This window comes from Haliotis rubra, unplaced genomic scaffold (assembly GCF_003918875.1).
Source record: "Haliotis rubra isolate DU_JTF1 unplaced genomic scaffold, ASM391887v1 Scf457, whole genome shotgun sequence".
NCBI lineage: Eukaryota > Metazoa > Mollusca > Gastropoda > Lepetellida > Haliotidae > Haliotis > Haliotis rubra.
The window spans coordinates 249,751-265,385 of record NW_025767143.1 but is presented as its reverse complement, the minus strand read 5'-3'; the positions used below and the strand labels follow the sequence as shown (position 1 = coordinate 265,385).

Here is a 15,635-nt window from a genome sequence, read left to right as displayed (position 1 = left end):
GACTGTGGACTTAGTGTACCCCTCTGATGAGTGTTAATAGAGTAGTCTAGACTGCGGACAAAGTGTACCCCTCTGATAAGTGTTAATAGAGTAGTCTAGACTGCGGACTTAGTGTACCCCTCTGATAACTGTTAATAGAGTAGTCTAGACTGTGGACTTGAGTGTACCCTCTGATGAGTGTTAATAGAGTAGTCTAGACTGCGGACAAAGTGTACCCCTCTGATAAGTGTTAATAGAGTAGTCTAGACTGTGGACTTAGTGTACCCCTCTGATGAGTGTTAATAGAGTAGTCTAGACTGCGGACTAAGTGTACCCCTCTGATAAGTGTTAATAGAGTAGTCTAGACTGCGGACTTAGTGTACCCTCTGATAAGTGTTAATAGAGTAGCCTAGACTGAGGACTAAGTGTACCCTCTGATGAGTGTTAATAGAGTAGTCTAGACTGCGGACTAAGTGTACCCTCTGATAACTGTTAATAGAGTAGTCTAGACTGCGGACTTAGTGTACCCCTCTGATAACTGTTAATAGAGTAGTCTAGACAGCGGACTAAGTGTACCCCTCTGATAACTGTTAATAGAGTAGTCTAGACTGCGGACTTAGTGTACCCCTCTGATAACTGTTAATAGAGTAGTCTAGACTGCGGACTAAGTGTACCCCTCTGATAACTGTTAATAGAGTAGTCTAGACTGCGGACTAAGTGTACCCTCTGATAACTGTTAATAGAGTAGTCTAGACTGCGGACTAAGTGTACCCCTCTGATAACTGTTAATAGAGTAGTCTAGACTGCGGACTTAGTGTACCCCTCTGATGAGTGTTAATAGAGTAGTCTAGACTGCGGACTAAGTGTACCCCTCTGATGAGTGTTAATAGAGTAGTCTAGACTGTGGACTTAGTGTACCCCTCTGATGAGTGTTAATAGAGTAGTCTAGACTGCGGACTTAGTGTACACCTCTGATGAGTGTTAATAGAGTAGTCTAGACTGCGGACTTAGTGTACCCCTCTGATAACTGTTAATAGAGTAGTCTAGACTGCGGACTAAGTGTACCCCTCTGATAACTGTTAATAGAGTAGTCTAGACTGCGGACTTAGTGTACCCCTCTGATAACTGTTAATAGAGTAGTCTAGACTGCGGACTAAGTGTACCCCTCTGATAACTGTTAATAGAGTAGTCTAGACTGCGGACTTAGTGTACCCCTCTGATGAGTGTTAATAGAGTAGTCTAGACTGCGGACTTAGTGTACCCCTCTGATGAGTGTTAATAGAGTAGTCTAGACTGTGGACTTAGTGTACCCCTCTGATGAGTGTTAATAGAGTAGTCTAGACTGCGGACCAAAGTGTACCCTCTGATAAGTGTTAATAGAGTAGTCTAGACTGCGGACTTAGTGTACCCCTCTGATAACTGTTAATAGAGTAGTCTAGACTGTGGACTTAGTGTACCCCTCTGATGAGTGTTAATAGAGTAGTCTAGACTGCGGACAAAGTGTACCCCTCTGATAACTGTTAATAGAGTAGTCTAGACTGTGGACTTAGTGTACCCCTCTGATGAGTGTTAATAGAGTAGTCTAGACTGCGGACTAAGTGTACCCCTCTGATAAGTGTTAATAGAGTAGTCTAGACTGCGGACTTAGTGTACCCCTCTGATAAGTGTTAATAGAGTAGCCTAGACTGAGGACTAAGTGTACCCCTCTGATGAGTGTTAATAGAGTAGTCTAGACTGCGGACTAAGTGTACCCCTCTGATAACTGTTAATAGAGTAGTCTAGACTGCGGACTTAGTGTACCCCTCTGATAACTGTTAATAGAGTAGTCTAGACAGCGGACTAAGTGTACCCCTCTGATAACTGTTAATAGAGTAGTCTAGACTGCGGAATTAGTGTACCCCTCTGATAACTGTTAATAGAGTAGTCTAGACTGCGGACTAAGTGTACCCCTCTGATAACTGTTAATAGAGTAGTCTAGACTGCGGACTAAGTGTACCCCTCTGATAACTGTTAATAGAGTAGTCTAGACTGCGGACTAAGTGTACCCTCTGATAACTGTTAATAGAGTAGTCTAGACTGCGGACTTAGTGTACCCTCTGATGAGTGTTAATAGAGTAGTCTAGACTGCGGACTTAGTGTACCCCTCTGATGAGTGTTAATAGAGTAGTCTAGACTGTGGACTTAGTGTACCCCTCTGATGAGTGTTAATAGAGTAGTCTAGACTGCGGACAAAGTGTACCCCTCTGATAAGTGTTAATAGAGTAGTCTAGACTGCGGACTTAGTGTACCCCTCTGATAACTGTTAATAGAGTAGTCTAGACTGTGGACAAAGTGTACCCCTCTGATAAGTGTTAATAGAGTAGCCTAGACTGCGGACTAAGTGTACCCCTCTGATAAGTGTTAATAGAGTAGTCTAGACTGTGGACTTAGTGTACCCCTCTGATGAGTGTTAATAGAGTAGTCTAGACTGCGGACTAAGTGTACCCTCTGATAAGTGTTAATAGAGTAGCCTAGACTGCGGACTAAGTGTACCCCTCTGATAAGTGTTAATAGAGTAGCCTAGACTGCGGACTAAGTGTACCCCTCTGATGAGTGTTAATAGAGTAGTCTAGACTGCGGACTTAGTGTACCCCTCTGATAACTGTTAATAGAGTAGTCTAGACTGCGGACTAAGTGTACCCCTCTGATAACTGTTAATAGAGTAGTCTAGACTGCGGACTAAGTGTACCCCTCTGATAACTGTTAATAGAGTAGTCTAGACTGCGGACAAAGTGTACCCCTCTGATAACTGTTAATAGAGTAGTCTAGACTGCGGACTTAGTGTACCCCTCTGATGAGTGTTAATAGAGTAGTCTAGACTGTGGACTAAGTGTACCCCTCTGATAACTGTTAATAGAGTAGTCTAGACTGCGGACTTAGTGTACCCCTCTGATGAGTGTTAATAGAGTAGTCTAGACTGTGGACTAAGTGTACCCCTCTGATAACTGTTAATAGAGTAGTCTAGACTGCGGACAAAATGTACCCCTCTGATAACTGTTAATAGAGTAGTCTAGACTGCGGACTTAGTGTACCCCTCTGATGAGTGTTAATAGAGTAGCCTAGACTGCGGACTAAGTGTACCCCTCTGATAAGTGTTAATAGAGTAGTCTAGACTGCGGACTTAGTGTACCCCTCTGATGAGTGTTAATAGAGTAGCCTAGACTGCGGACTAAGTGTACCCCTCTGATGAGTGTTAAACAGCAGGGCTCCCACTGGAGTGTGCTGGCATTTAGTGCCTGACTCTGAGGGTGTGGGTTCTAGTGTTGGGAATTGGTTAAAATCTCATAATTGATGATTGGTTCATTACCACGATCAATCATCGAAAATAATTGGTTAGCGTCATTTATGAAATTTGTTGATGCACAAAAAAATAAGGAAAAAAACATGTAGTTATTTTGGGGGGTTTGGGCAAAATTTCATATCTCTAAAGGATGACTAGTATGTTAGGAACATAAATTTCTTGGAGTCTTTAAGATAAATTCAATCATGACTTGGAACGAGCTTGCAGGGCTTATGAAATGTAACAGACAAAACCAACCTTGTGAAAAATATTGTTGATGAAAAACAGTGTTCCAGAATTGTTTGTGTTCGATCATGAGAAAACACGATCGATGATTGGTCGTTTAATCACTGCGACCAATCTTCGATTATTACAATTAATCGGATCACCACTAGTGGGTTCGAATCCCGGATGGGACTCAACCCATAAATTTACTAGAATTTGTTCATTTCTAAGAAAGTGTATTTCAAAATATAACATATATTACATTTGACCACTTTCTAAAAGGCATTGTGTAACCATAGCTTTCGGTCGTGGGAGCCGTGCCAATTAACACTTATCAGAGGGGTACACAAAGTCCGCAGTCTAGACTACCAGTTGTCCGACTTCCATTTTTGTGGAAGTCGCGGTGGCTGAGCGGGTTAGGCGGCTGACTTTGTGTGCTAGTGTGTGCTGGTGTGTGCTAGTGTGTGCTAGTGTGTGTGCTGGTGTGTGCTAGTGTGTGCTGGTGTGTGCTGGTGTGTGCTGGTGTGTGCCGGTGTGTGCCGGTGTGTGCCGGTGTATACCGGTGTGTGCTGGTTTGTGCTGGTGTATGAAAGTCCGTTTATCTTAGGCCCTGAACATGTATCTAATGATGTATGAAAGTCCGTTACTCTCGGTCCCTGAACATGTATATAATGATGCATAAATGTTATTTCCCCCTTAGGCCCTGAACATGTATTTAATGATGTATAAAAGTTCTCTCACCCTTAGGCCCTGAACATGTGTTTAAGAATTGATGAAAATACGTAACCCCTTGTCCTTGAACTTGTAACTTCAGATTCCGTGGCGGTTTACTTGGCCTGTCAGTGAAGGTTGCTGTGGAGACGGTTGCCGTGGAGACAACGCTGTCGCCATTTGCCTTGGATACGAGTCTGAAGTTGTACCTTCTTCCTGGTATCAAGTTATCAAACAAGTGTGACCTTGACTCGGCGCTGACCTTGACCGTGTTGGCCTCTTGCTGTTCCTCTGACCAGAAGATGGTGTAGTCCAGCGACGTGTTGACGTGTTTCCTCGGCAGCGTCCACGCCACGATTATTGAGGTTGACGTCACCGTCGTCGCCTCGACTTGAACAAATGTGTCTGGAAGACGGTATGAATAGATTAGGAAGACAGCATAAGACGCAGTAGCACAGCTATATAAGATGCGTTCTACCTTCATCTACACAGTATGCCTGGTGAATTACCTTTGTGTTGATGTGTCGTGGTGAATGTATTTGTGTGTACATGTGTAACGAATAAACACTCTATCTTGTGAGATAACAAGGGTGCTGAGTAAGTTACCATGGCAACATCTTACCAAGAGGATATGTCCGGTTTACGGCGGTATCACTCCAAGCACTTGACCCCTGACCTTTAACTGTCTTTACTCGGAAGACATAGGTAGTATTTGACTGTAGTCTTGTAATGACCGCTCTCGTGTCCTTGACCCCTGAGACCTGGAGCCGGTGACCCCGATGCTGATGTTTGTGGTACTTGATGTTGTATTGGCGGCCGTCGAGCTGCTGGAACTCCCCCAGTCCCGGGTCGTGCCACCTGACGAGGATCTCACTAGGGGAGACAACTGATGTGGAGATGATCTCCGGTTGAGGAAGTTTCACTGACGCTGCAACATATACGTCTTCTGTGTCCAACACAATAAATACACGTCGTCCTCACCTGGGAAGGACATACGCTCTGGGCAACAGTTTGACACGTGCACCATTAAACGTTTTACCTCCCTGGGCGGGAAGTGCCAGCAATGCTCTGTTTCAAACATCGCACTATAACGCCATTTATTATGTAGATAACTCCTCGAGGTACATCCAACTATACAACACCTTGATTTTAACTCATTGTATATCCCACCATACAACACCTTCATTTTATCTCACTGTGCATCCCACTATACAACACCTTGATTCTAACTCATTGTATATCCCACTATACATTCCAGAGAAGTTTGAAAGCATCATTTTCAATGACGCCCTGGACATACATGTATTCAGGGTCGTACCATGGATGAACCTCGGAGACAAAGCCACAGGCCTTATTATTATTATTATTATTATTATTGGAAACTCTTCAGAAACAAAAGTTCCAATTCCGCTACCTACATTCCCGCCCCAAGGAAACTTGGCAATGAAAAGAGTCCGTCAGCGTTCTGGGATTTGCAAAAAGCTAATATATTGAATGATTATTTTGAATTTACACTAGCCAAATAAAGAAACTGTGCATTGTCAAAATATTATCCCAGTTCATAAGTACGATAACAATGTCAAAGGTACATATAAACTGTAATGGAGGGATCATGAGACCATAACAAGTCGGGAGAATTTCAGTTGAAAAGTCAATCACAATGACGTCACGAGTCCACAAGCGGGACAGGGGTCAAACGACCATGTCACAAGCTCAATAACGGGTATGTCCACCATCGGCATTGAGAATAGCAGTGCATCGACGACGCATAGAGCCTATCAAACGTGCAAGGAAGGCGTGTGGGATGTCACACCAGATTCTCTCAAGTTCTGTTGCAAGGTCAAGGACGTTATCTGGCGGATGAAGAAGACGGCGTAGGCGTCGATCCATCTCGTCCCAAACATGCTCTATCGGGGAGAGATCCAGTGAATTTACTGACCAAGGCAGTAAGTCAACGTTGTGGTGTTGCAAGAAATCCATAGCAACCCTTGCCGTATGAGGGCGGGCATTGTCCTGTTGGAATGTTAACCCAGGGCCATGACGTTGCGGAAGAGGAACTGCCACAGGTCGAAGAATCTGATCCCTGTAGCCCACACCAGTTAAGTTGCCCTGAACAATCACCAAGGGAGTTCTTTGGCGTGCTGTTATTCCACCCCAAATCATCACGGAACCACCACCAAAGCGATTCCTCTGCAAGACACAGGCCTGTGCATAACGTTCCCACACGCGTCTATAGGCACGTTGACGTTCATCACTATGGGAAATGTTAAACCTGGATTCATCTTTAAAAACAACATTTCTCCACCAAAACAAGGGTCTGCGGACATGATTTCGGCACCACATTAGGCGAGCTTGTCGATGACGTTGTGTCAGGATAGGCCGTATGGCAGGATGTTGTGGTCTGATCCCGTGATGACGTAAACGTTGTCGAAATGTGTTGGGGTGGATACGGCAAAGTCCTGGGATGGTTCGGGCCGTCATCACTGCAGTCTGAAACCTGTGGCGAAGATGTGTCACCCTTATCCATATGTCCTGTCTTGGCGTTGTTACACGTGGACGTCCAGAACGTGGCGGATCGATGACGTCATTTGTGTTCTGGTAGCGTCTCACCAGTGGAGAAATGGTGTTCCAGTGGCAGTGGAAATGTGCAGCCACTTGTTGTTGAGACATACCCCCACAGACCATCCCGATGGCCTCATGACGTTGTGCAGACGTGAGCCTTGGCTTGCTATGCGTTTCAATAGCCGTTTAATTTTTTTAACGATCGCAAGGGCAGGGGTTGAACTTTCCGAAGTGACAGTATTGTGTGGCATTCATTTGCTCTGTTTCTCTTTCCCGAAATGCACGTGCAACAACGTATTGCACGTCTCAAGGACGAACCCACTGACGTCACGGAACGTGGCACGTGCATGCATGTTGGATACATGTCACTAATGTCTGAGTTTAAATCCTTATGTGTCTACACAGGTTTGATAAATTTAGATTTAAATTTTTTGTATGCACAGTTTCTTTATGTGCCTAGTATATATATATATATATATATATGTGTGTGTGTGTGTGTGTGTGTGTGTGTGTAATTTAGAAGAAGGTGAGAATTTAGACCTTCCTCAGTTTGACAAACGCACTGACGCTTTGGGGGGGAAATATAATTCTTACCAGTAATGAAATATCAGATATAATTAAATGTTTGCCTGTAAAGAAAGCTGCTGGACCCGACGGAATCAGTCATCAATTGCTAAAGAAAACGGTTACTCTATTAGCCTCGTACTAAGTTTAAGATTTGATTATCTCTCAATTGTTTTGTGTATCCCAATAATTGGAAATATTCCAATGTAATGCCTCTATTTAAGAAAGGTGACCGCTCAAACTATAGACCCATCTCTTATTAGTTATGTGCGAAACTTGTTTGAGAGAGCAGTTTTTAGACATGTGTATAACTATTTCTTTATACAATAGGTTCTCATATAAGTGTCAATGTGGATTCCAAACTGGTCATTCAACTGTTCATCAACTAATAATCACATTTGTATATCACTTGACAAGAAAGAAAGCCACTGCATGGTATTTTGCGATGTCTAAAGCCTTTGATAGGGTACACATATGGCACAAAGGGTTTATGTTAAAATTAGAAATATTTGGGGTTAAAGGAAAGTTACTTAATTGGTTTAAAAGCTATATCAACAATCGTAATGAATCCCTGTTTGTTAACGGAGCTTTATTCACGCCGAGAATGTTAAAAACTGGCGTTCCATAAGGTTCAGTACTCGGTCCTTTGTTTACGTCAATGAAATAGCCTCTGTATTATTTAACAAGACTATTTGCTGATGACACTGCGCTTGGTGCTATTTCAAAAGAAAAGTGCTTAATGGAAAAATACTATGAATGATAATTTGACCTTATTGAGTAATTGCTGATTAAATATAATTCTGATAAAACTGAAGCTTTGATACTTTCTCTGATACTGGCCAACCAAACTTAATTTTGATGGAGTTAGTATAACTATTGTTGATTTTCACAAAAATTTGGGATTCACTTTTTCTTCGAACGGCAGCTGGTATTGTGGTATGTGAAAATGTATATCATTATTTTTGGGGAATGTCCCCGATATATAACACAAAGAGAAGTTTGTCAGCTAACATAAGTGATATTTTACAAAACAGATATTTACTAGATAAATGTTATATTTTACATGGCAATGCAGTCCTTTCACCGGAAGAAACTCAGAATATCTTCAAACATGTCCAACATTACACCAATCAAACTAAACGATTCCTCTGTCCATCTTAAACTGTTATATTCTTAAACTCAAGATCTCTAATTTATATCTTTTCTGTTTGTCTGCTTTATGCATATCAGATTTATCTAACGTAAATATAATTGTTGTAAATACGTGGAGAGGGCTTCATTAAGCCGGATAACTTGTGCCAACTCCTCTTCTTCAATGAATAAAATATGTTTAAATCAAATCACATCAATCTATGAATGTTTGTGCCAATGCATCACTGTTTTCTTACTCAGCGTCTCGTGTTCGTCACGTCGCTCTGTCTGTGAATGTTTGTGGTCAATGTGTCACTGTTACACCACTAAAACTACGGAGACACAAAACGCTCTGCTGGTAACTCCTGTTGCTATTTTTCCAGCATAAAGGTTAATGCCTCGCAGCTAGTTTCGAACAAAGACATTTCTTTCCCCATCTTGTGTCCATTACCACAAGTTGCCGTGAAGGTCACGAGTTGAATGTTGTGTCATAGTATCACAACAATGGTCACGTGACACTAAAGTCGCTACTTCCGTGTTTTAGCTGTTAGCGTGTGTGGCACCTGACCTGTGCCCCGGGCTATTGTTTGAACAAGGCCCGTGGGAGGGGGAATGGAGGGAGAATGGGGAGGTAGACGATTAGGGAATGGGATGTATGTAACACATCGCCTCCAGAAACTGAAACCCAAACACGTTAGCTTTCCCTGTATCATTCACAAATAAAAGTGCATAACTCTTCACTGGCGACGTTTTAGCATAATGAATCATACACAGTCGTGCCGATTCACCCTTCAACACATTCATCTCAACGTGACAATGATTGCAATACACCCCTGTGTTACCGTCCAATACACCACCTTTATCTCAACGTGACAATGATCCCAATACACCTGTGTGTTATCTTCCAATACACCACCTTTATCTCAACGTGACAATGATTGCAATGCACTTGTGTGTTATCTTCCAATACACCACCTTTATCTCAACGTGACAATGATTGCAATGCACTTGTGTGTTATCTTCCAATACACCACCTTTATCTCAACACGGCAATGATCGCAATACACCTGTGTGTTATCTTCCAATACACCACCTTTATCTCAACGAGACAATGATCCAAATACACCTGTGTGTTATCTTCCAATACACCACCTTTATCTCAACGTGACAATGATTGCAATGTACTTGTGTGTTATCTTCCAATACACCACCTTTATCTCAACGTGACAATGATCGCAATATACCCGTGTGTTATCTTCCAATACACCACCTTTATCTCAACGAGACAATGATCCCAATACACCTGTGTGTTATCTTCCAATACACTACCTTTATCTCAACGAGACAATGATCGCAATACACCTGTGTGTTATCTTCCAATACACCACCTTTATCTCAACGTGACAATGATCCCAATACACCCGTGTGTTATCTTCCAATACACCACCTTTATCTCAACGTGACAATGATCCCAATACACCCGTGTGTTACCTTCCAAAACACCACCTTTATCTCAACACGGCAATGATCGCAATACACCTGTGTGTTATCTTCCAATACACCACCGTTATCTCAACGAGACAATGATCCCAATACACCTTCTGTGTTATCTTCCAATACACTACCTTTATCTCAACGTGACAATGATCGCAATATACCCGTGTGTTATCTTCCAATACACCACCTTTATCTCAACGAGACAATAATGCTAATGCACCTGTGTGTTATCTTCCAATACACCACCTTTATCTCAACGAGACAATAATGCTAATGCACCTGTGTGTTATCTTCCAATACACCACCTTTATCTCAACGAGACAGAGATCCCAATACACCCGTGTGTTATCTTCCAATACACCACCTTTATCTCAACGAGACAATGATCCCAATACACCTGTGTGTTATCTTCCAATACACCACCTTTAACTCAACGAGACAATGATCGCAATACACCCGTGTGTTATCTTCCAATACACCACCTTTATCTCAACGAGACAATGATCGCAATACACCTGTGTGTTATCTTCCAATACACCACCTTTATCTCAACGTGACAATGATCGCAATACACCCGTGTGTTATCTTCCAATACACCACCTTTATCTAAACGAGACAATGATCGCAATACACCTGTGTGTTATCTTCCAATACACCACCTTTATCTAAACGAGACAATGATCGCAATACACCTGTGTGTTATCTTCCAATACACCACCTTTATCTCAACGAGACAATAATGCTAATGCACCTGTGTGTTATCTTCCAATACACTACCTTTATCTCAACGAGACAGAGATCCCAATACACCCGTGTGTTATCTTCCAATACACCACCTTTATCTCAACGAAACAATGATCCCAATACACCTGTGTGTTATCTTCCAATACACCACCTTTATCTCAACGTGACAATGATCCCAATACACCCGTGTGTTACCTTCCAAACCACCACCTTTATCTCAACGTGACAGAGATCCCAATACACCCCTGTGTTACCGTCCAAACCACCACCTTTATCTCAACACGGCAATGATCGCAATACACCTGTGTGTTATCTTCCAATACACCACCTTTATCTCAACGAGACAATGATCCCAATACACCTGTGTGTTATCTTCCAATACACCACCTTTATCTCAACGTGACAATGATTGCAATGTACTTGTGTGTTATCTTCCAATACACCACCTTTATCTCAACGTGACAATGATCCCAATACACCTGTGTGTTATCTTTCAATACACCACCTTTATCTCAACGTGACAATGATCCCAATACACCCGTGTGTTACCTTCCAAACCACCACCTTTATCTCAACGTGACAGAGATCCCAATACACCCCTGTGTTACCGTCCAAACCACCACCTTTATCTCAACACGGCAATGATCGCAATACACCTGTGTGTTATCTTCCAATACACCACCTTTATCTCAACGAGACAATGATCCCAATACACCTGTGTGTTATCTTCCAATACACCACCTTTATCTCAACGTGACAATGATTGCAATGTACTTGTGTGTTATCTTCCAATACACCACCTTTATCTCAACGTGACAATGATTGCAATGTACTTGTGTGTTATCTTCCAATACACCACCTTTATCTCAACGTGACAATGATCCCAATACACCTGTGTGTTATCTTTCAATACACCACCTTTATCTCAACGTGACAGAGATCCCAATACACCTGTGTGTTATCTTCCAATACACCACCTTTATCTCAACGAGACAATGATCCCAATACACCTGTGTGTTATCTTCCAATACACCACCTTTATCTCAACGTGACAGAGATCCCAATACACCTGTGTGTTATCTTCCAATACACCACCTTTATCTCAACGTGACAATGATCCAAATACACTTGTGTGTTATCTTCCAATACACCACCTTTATCTCAACGTGACGATGATTGCAATGTACTTGTGTGTTATCTTCCAATACACCACCTTTATCTCAACGTGACAATGATCCCAATACACCTGTGTGTTATCTTTCAATACACCACCTTTATCTCAACGTGACAATGATCCCAATACACCCGTGTGTTACCTTCCAAACCACCACCTTTATCTCAACGTGACAGAGATCCCAATACACCCCTGTGTTACCGTCCAAACCACCACCTTTATCTCAACACGGCAATGATCGCAATACACCTGTGTGTTATCTTCCAATACACCACCTTTATCTCAACGAAACAATGATCCCAATACACCTGTGTGTTATCTTCCAATACACCACCTTTATCTCAACGTGACAATGATCCCAATACACCCGTGTGTTACCTTCCAAACCACCACCTTTATCTCAACGTGACAGAGATCCCAATACACCCCTGTGTTACCGTCCAAACCACCACCTTTATCTCAACGAGACAATGATCCCAATACACCTGTGTGTTATCTTCCAATACACCACCTTTATCTCAACGAGACAATGATCCCAATACACCTGTGTGTTATCTTCCAATACACCACCTTTATCTCAACGTGACAATGATTGCAATGTACTTGTGTGTTATCTTCCAATACACCACCTTTATCTCAACGTGACAATGATCCCAATACACCTGTGTGTTATCTTTCAATACACCACCTTTATCTCAACGTGACAGAGATCCCAATACACCTGTGTGTTATCTTCCAATATACCACCTTTATCTCAACGTGACAATGATCCAAATACACTTGTGTGTTATCTTCCAATACACCACCTTTATCTCAACGAGACAATGATCCCAATACACCTTCTGTGTTATCTTCCAATACACCACCTTTATCTCAACACGGCAATGATCGCAATACACCTGTGTGTTATCTTCCAATACACCACCTTTATCTCAACGAGACAATGATCCCAATACACCTTCTGTGTTATCTTCCAATACACCACCTTTATCTCAACACGGCAATGATCGCAATACACCTGTGTGTTATCTTCCAATACACTACCTTTATCTCAACGTGACAGAGATCCCAATACACCTGTGTGTTATCTTCCAATACACCACCTTTATCTCAACGTGACAATGATCCCAATACACCTGTGTGTTATCTTTCAATACACCACCTTTATCTCAACGTGACAGAGATCCCAATACACCTGTGTGTTATCTTCCAATACACCACCTTTATCTCAACGTGACAGAGATCCCAATACACCTGTGTGTTATCTTTCAATACACCACCTTTATCTCAACGTGACAGAGATCCCAATACACCTGTGTGTTATCTTCCAATACACCACCTTTATCTCAACGTGACAGAGATCCCAATACACCTGTGTGTTATCTTCCAATACACCACCTTTATCTCAACGTGACAGAGATCCCAATACACCTGTGTGTTATCTTCCAATACACCACCTTTATCTCAACGTGACAATGATCCAAATACACTTGTGTGTTATCTTCCAATACACCACCTTTATCTCAACGAGACAATGATCCCAATACACCTTCTGTGTTATCTTCCAATACACCACCTTTATCTCAACACGGCAATGATCGCAATACACCTGTGTGTTATCTTCCAATACACCACCTTTATCTCAACACGGCAATGATCGCAATACACCTGTGTGTTATCTTCCAATACACCACCTTTATCTCAACGAGACAATGATCCCAATACACCTTCTGTGTTATCTTCCAATACACCACCTTTATCTCAACGTGACAATGATCCAAATACACCTGTGTGTTATCTTCCAATACACCACCTTTATCTCAACACGGCAATGATCGCAATACACCTGTGTGTTATCTTCCAATACACCACCTTTATCTCAACGAGACAATGATCCCAATACACCTTCTGTGTTATCTTCCAATACACCACCTTTATCTCAACGTGACAATGATCCAAATACACCTGTGTGTTATCTTCCAATACACCACCTTTATCTCAACGAGACAATAACGCTAATGCACCTGTGTGTTATCTTCCAATACACCACCTTTATCTCAACGAGACAGAGATCCCAATACACCTGTGTGTTATCTTCCAATACACCACCTTTATCTCAACGAGACAGAGATCCCAATACACCTGTGTGTTATCTTCCAATACACCACCTTTATCTCAACGAAACAATGATCCCAATACACCTGTGTGTTATCTTCCAATACACCACCTTTATCTCAACAAGACAATGATCCCAATACACCCATGGCACATCCTCCAGTACACCACCTTTATCTCAAAGAGACAGGTATCCTAATAGACATCCACGAGAGAACATTCAATAGCAAATAATGGTGAGTTACATGGTTACATTCCCACATATCGTGCAAGACTGGTCGAGTCTGGAACTGGCACGACTTACCGACTCGTTCTGTCAGGATATCCACAACGCAGACGACAATGCCGAGAAGGCAGGCGTCCACCCGGAACCACATCCTGCAGTCCCTCTTGACTGTCTTCCAAGTACCCCTGCTAAGTGTTCCTGCTAGGTACCCCGTGCAGTATCCTGTCTCAGTATCCTCATGCAGTATCCGCTCTCAGTATCTTCATTTAGTTTCCTTGCTCAGTAGCCATGTCCAGTATCCCTGCTCAGAATCCTTCTTGGTAATCCCTGTTTAATATCCATGCATGGTCACTTTAGCTCCCCGTGTATGAGACAGACCAAGTCTTGTATGACAGACCGAAAGACACACTCGGCCCAGGCCTCTGTGCCGAAAACAGGTGATAGAGCGTGAGCAGGTCCCTGACTGGCCGAGTGGTTAGGCCGTGGGGCAGGAGTTGTGGTAGAATGGCCGTCGACAGGCCTGAGGAGAACAGAGCTCACAAGGAGGAAAGGAGCGGATCAGGAGAGCCGGAAAGACCTACTAACGTCCGTCACTTCAATAAGCGTGGATCGTACTGATACTCTTGTGTGGCTAGTACTGTCTCTAGTACTGCACTCTGGTTCTGTGCCCAGCTCTGTCTAGTGCGAGACTCCGATCTAGAACTGTCTCTTATACTGGACTCTGGTTGTGTCTCCAGCCCTGTTTAGTACTGTCTCTAGTAATGGAATCCTGTCTAGTACTCTCTATAGTACTGGACTCTGGTTCTGTCTCCAGCTGTCTAGTACTGGACACCAGTCTATTACTGTCTCTTGTACTGTACTTTGGTTGTGTCTCCAGCTCTGTCTAGTACTGTCTCTAGTACTTGAATCCTGTCTAGTACCGTCTCTAGTACTTGACCCTGGGTCTGTCTCCAGCTGTCTAGTACGGCACCCCAGTCTAGTACTGTCTGTAGTACTGAGTTTAGTCCTCGGACACATTTGATCTAGTTGATAATACAATTTTCGTCATGTTATTAGTTTTTCAGCTTTATTGAGACCCTGAAATGCATGGCGACATGTGTTAGACAATAAACCGCAGTCATCACCGACGGACAGCTGATACAATACATGGCTTCTGTGGGAAAAGTTCTTACAAGACTTTTTGTTGCTTCTGTAACATTTCTATCTAAACCCCGGCAAGCATGAAACATATATGAACGTTTCTCGCAATAATGAAAGAAAGACACATTGTCAGTTAATCACATGCAGTTTGACCTAGTCTCGGTCTGAATACCCTGTCTGATTCTTTTACCGTTGGAAGACACAGTCACGGTGGAAAGGCATTGTCACGGTGGGAAGACATAGTCACG

General features: G+C 42.6%; 1 protein-coding gene across 4 annotated transcripts in view; it reads right to left on the bottom strand.

Annotated features, from left to right (window-relative positions):
- The window catches only part of LOC124290108 (neogenin-like), a 58,722-nt gene extending 43,951 nt beyond the window's left edge, over nt 1–14,771 (bottom strand). For all 4 annotated transcript variants that reach the window (XM_046726797.1, XM_046726798.1, XM_046726801.1 and 1 more), the window contains exons 1-3: nt 14,326–14,771; nt 4,857–5,162; nt 4,311–4,639 (exon numbers count right to left, since the gene is read on the bottom strand). In XM_046726797.1, the coding sequence (XP_046582753.1) occupies nt 4,311–4,639; nt 4,857–5,162; nt 14,326–14,398 (708 nt within the window). In that variant the 5' untranslated portion in view covers nt 14,399–14,771. The remainder of the gene's footprint in view (nt 1–4,310; nt 4,640–4,856; nt 5,163–14,325) is intronic.
- Between the last annotated feature and the right edge of the window lie 864 nt (nt 14,772–15,635).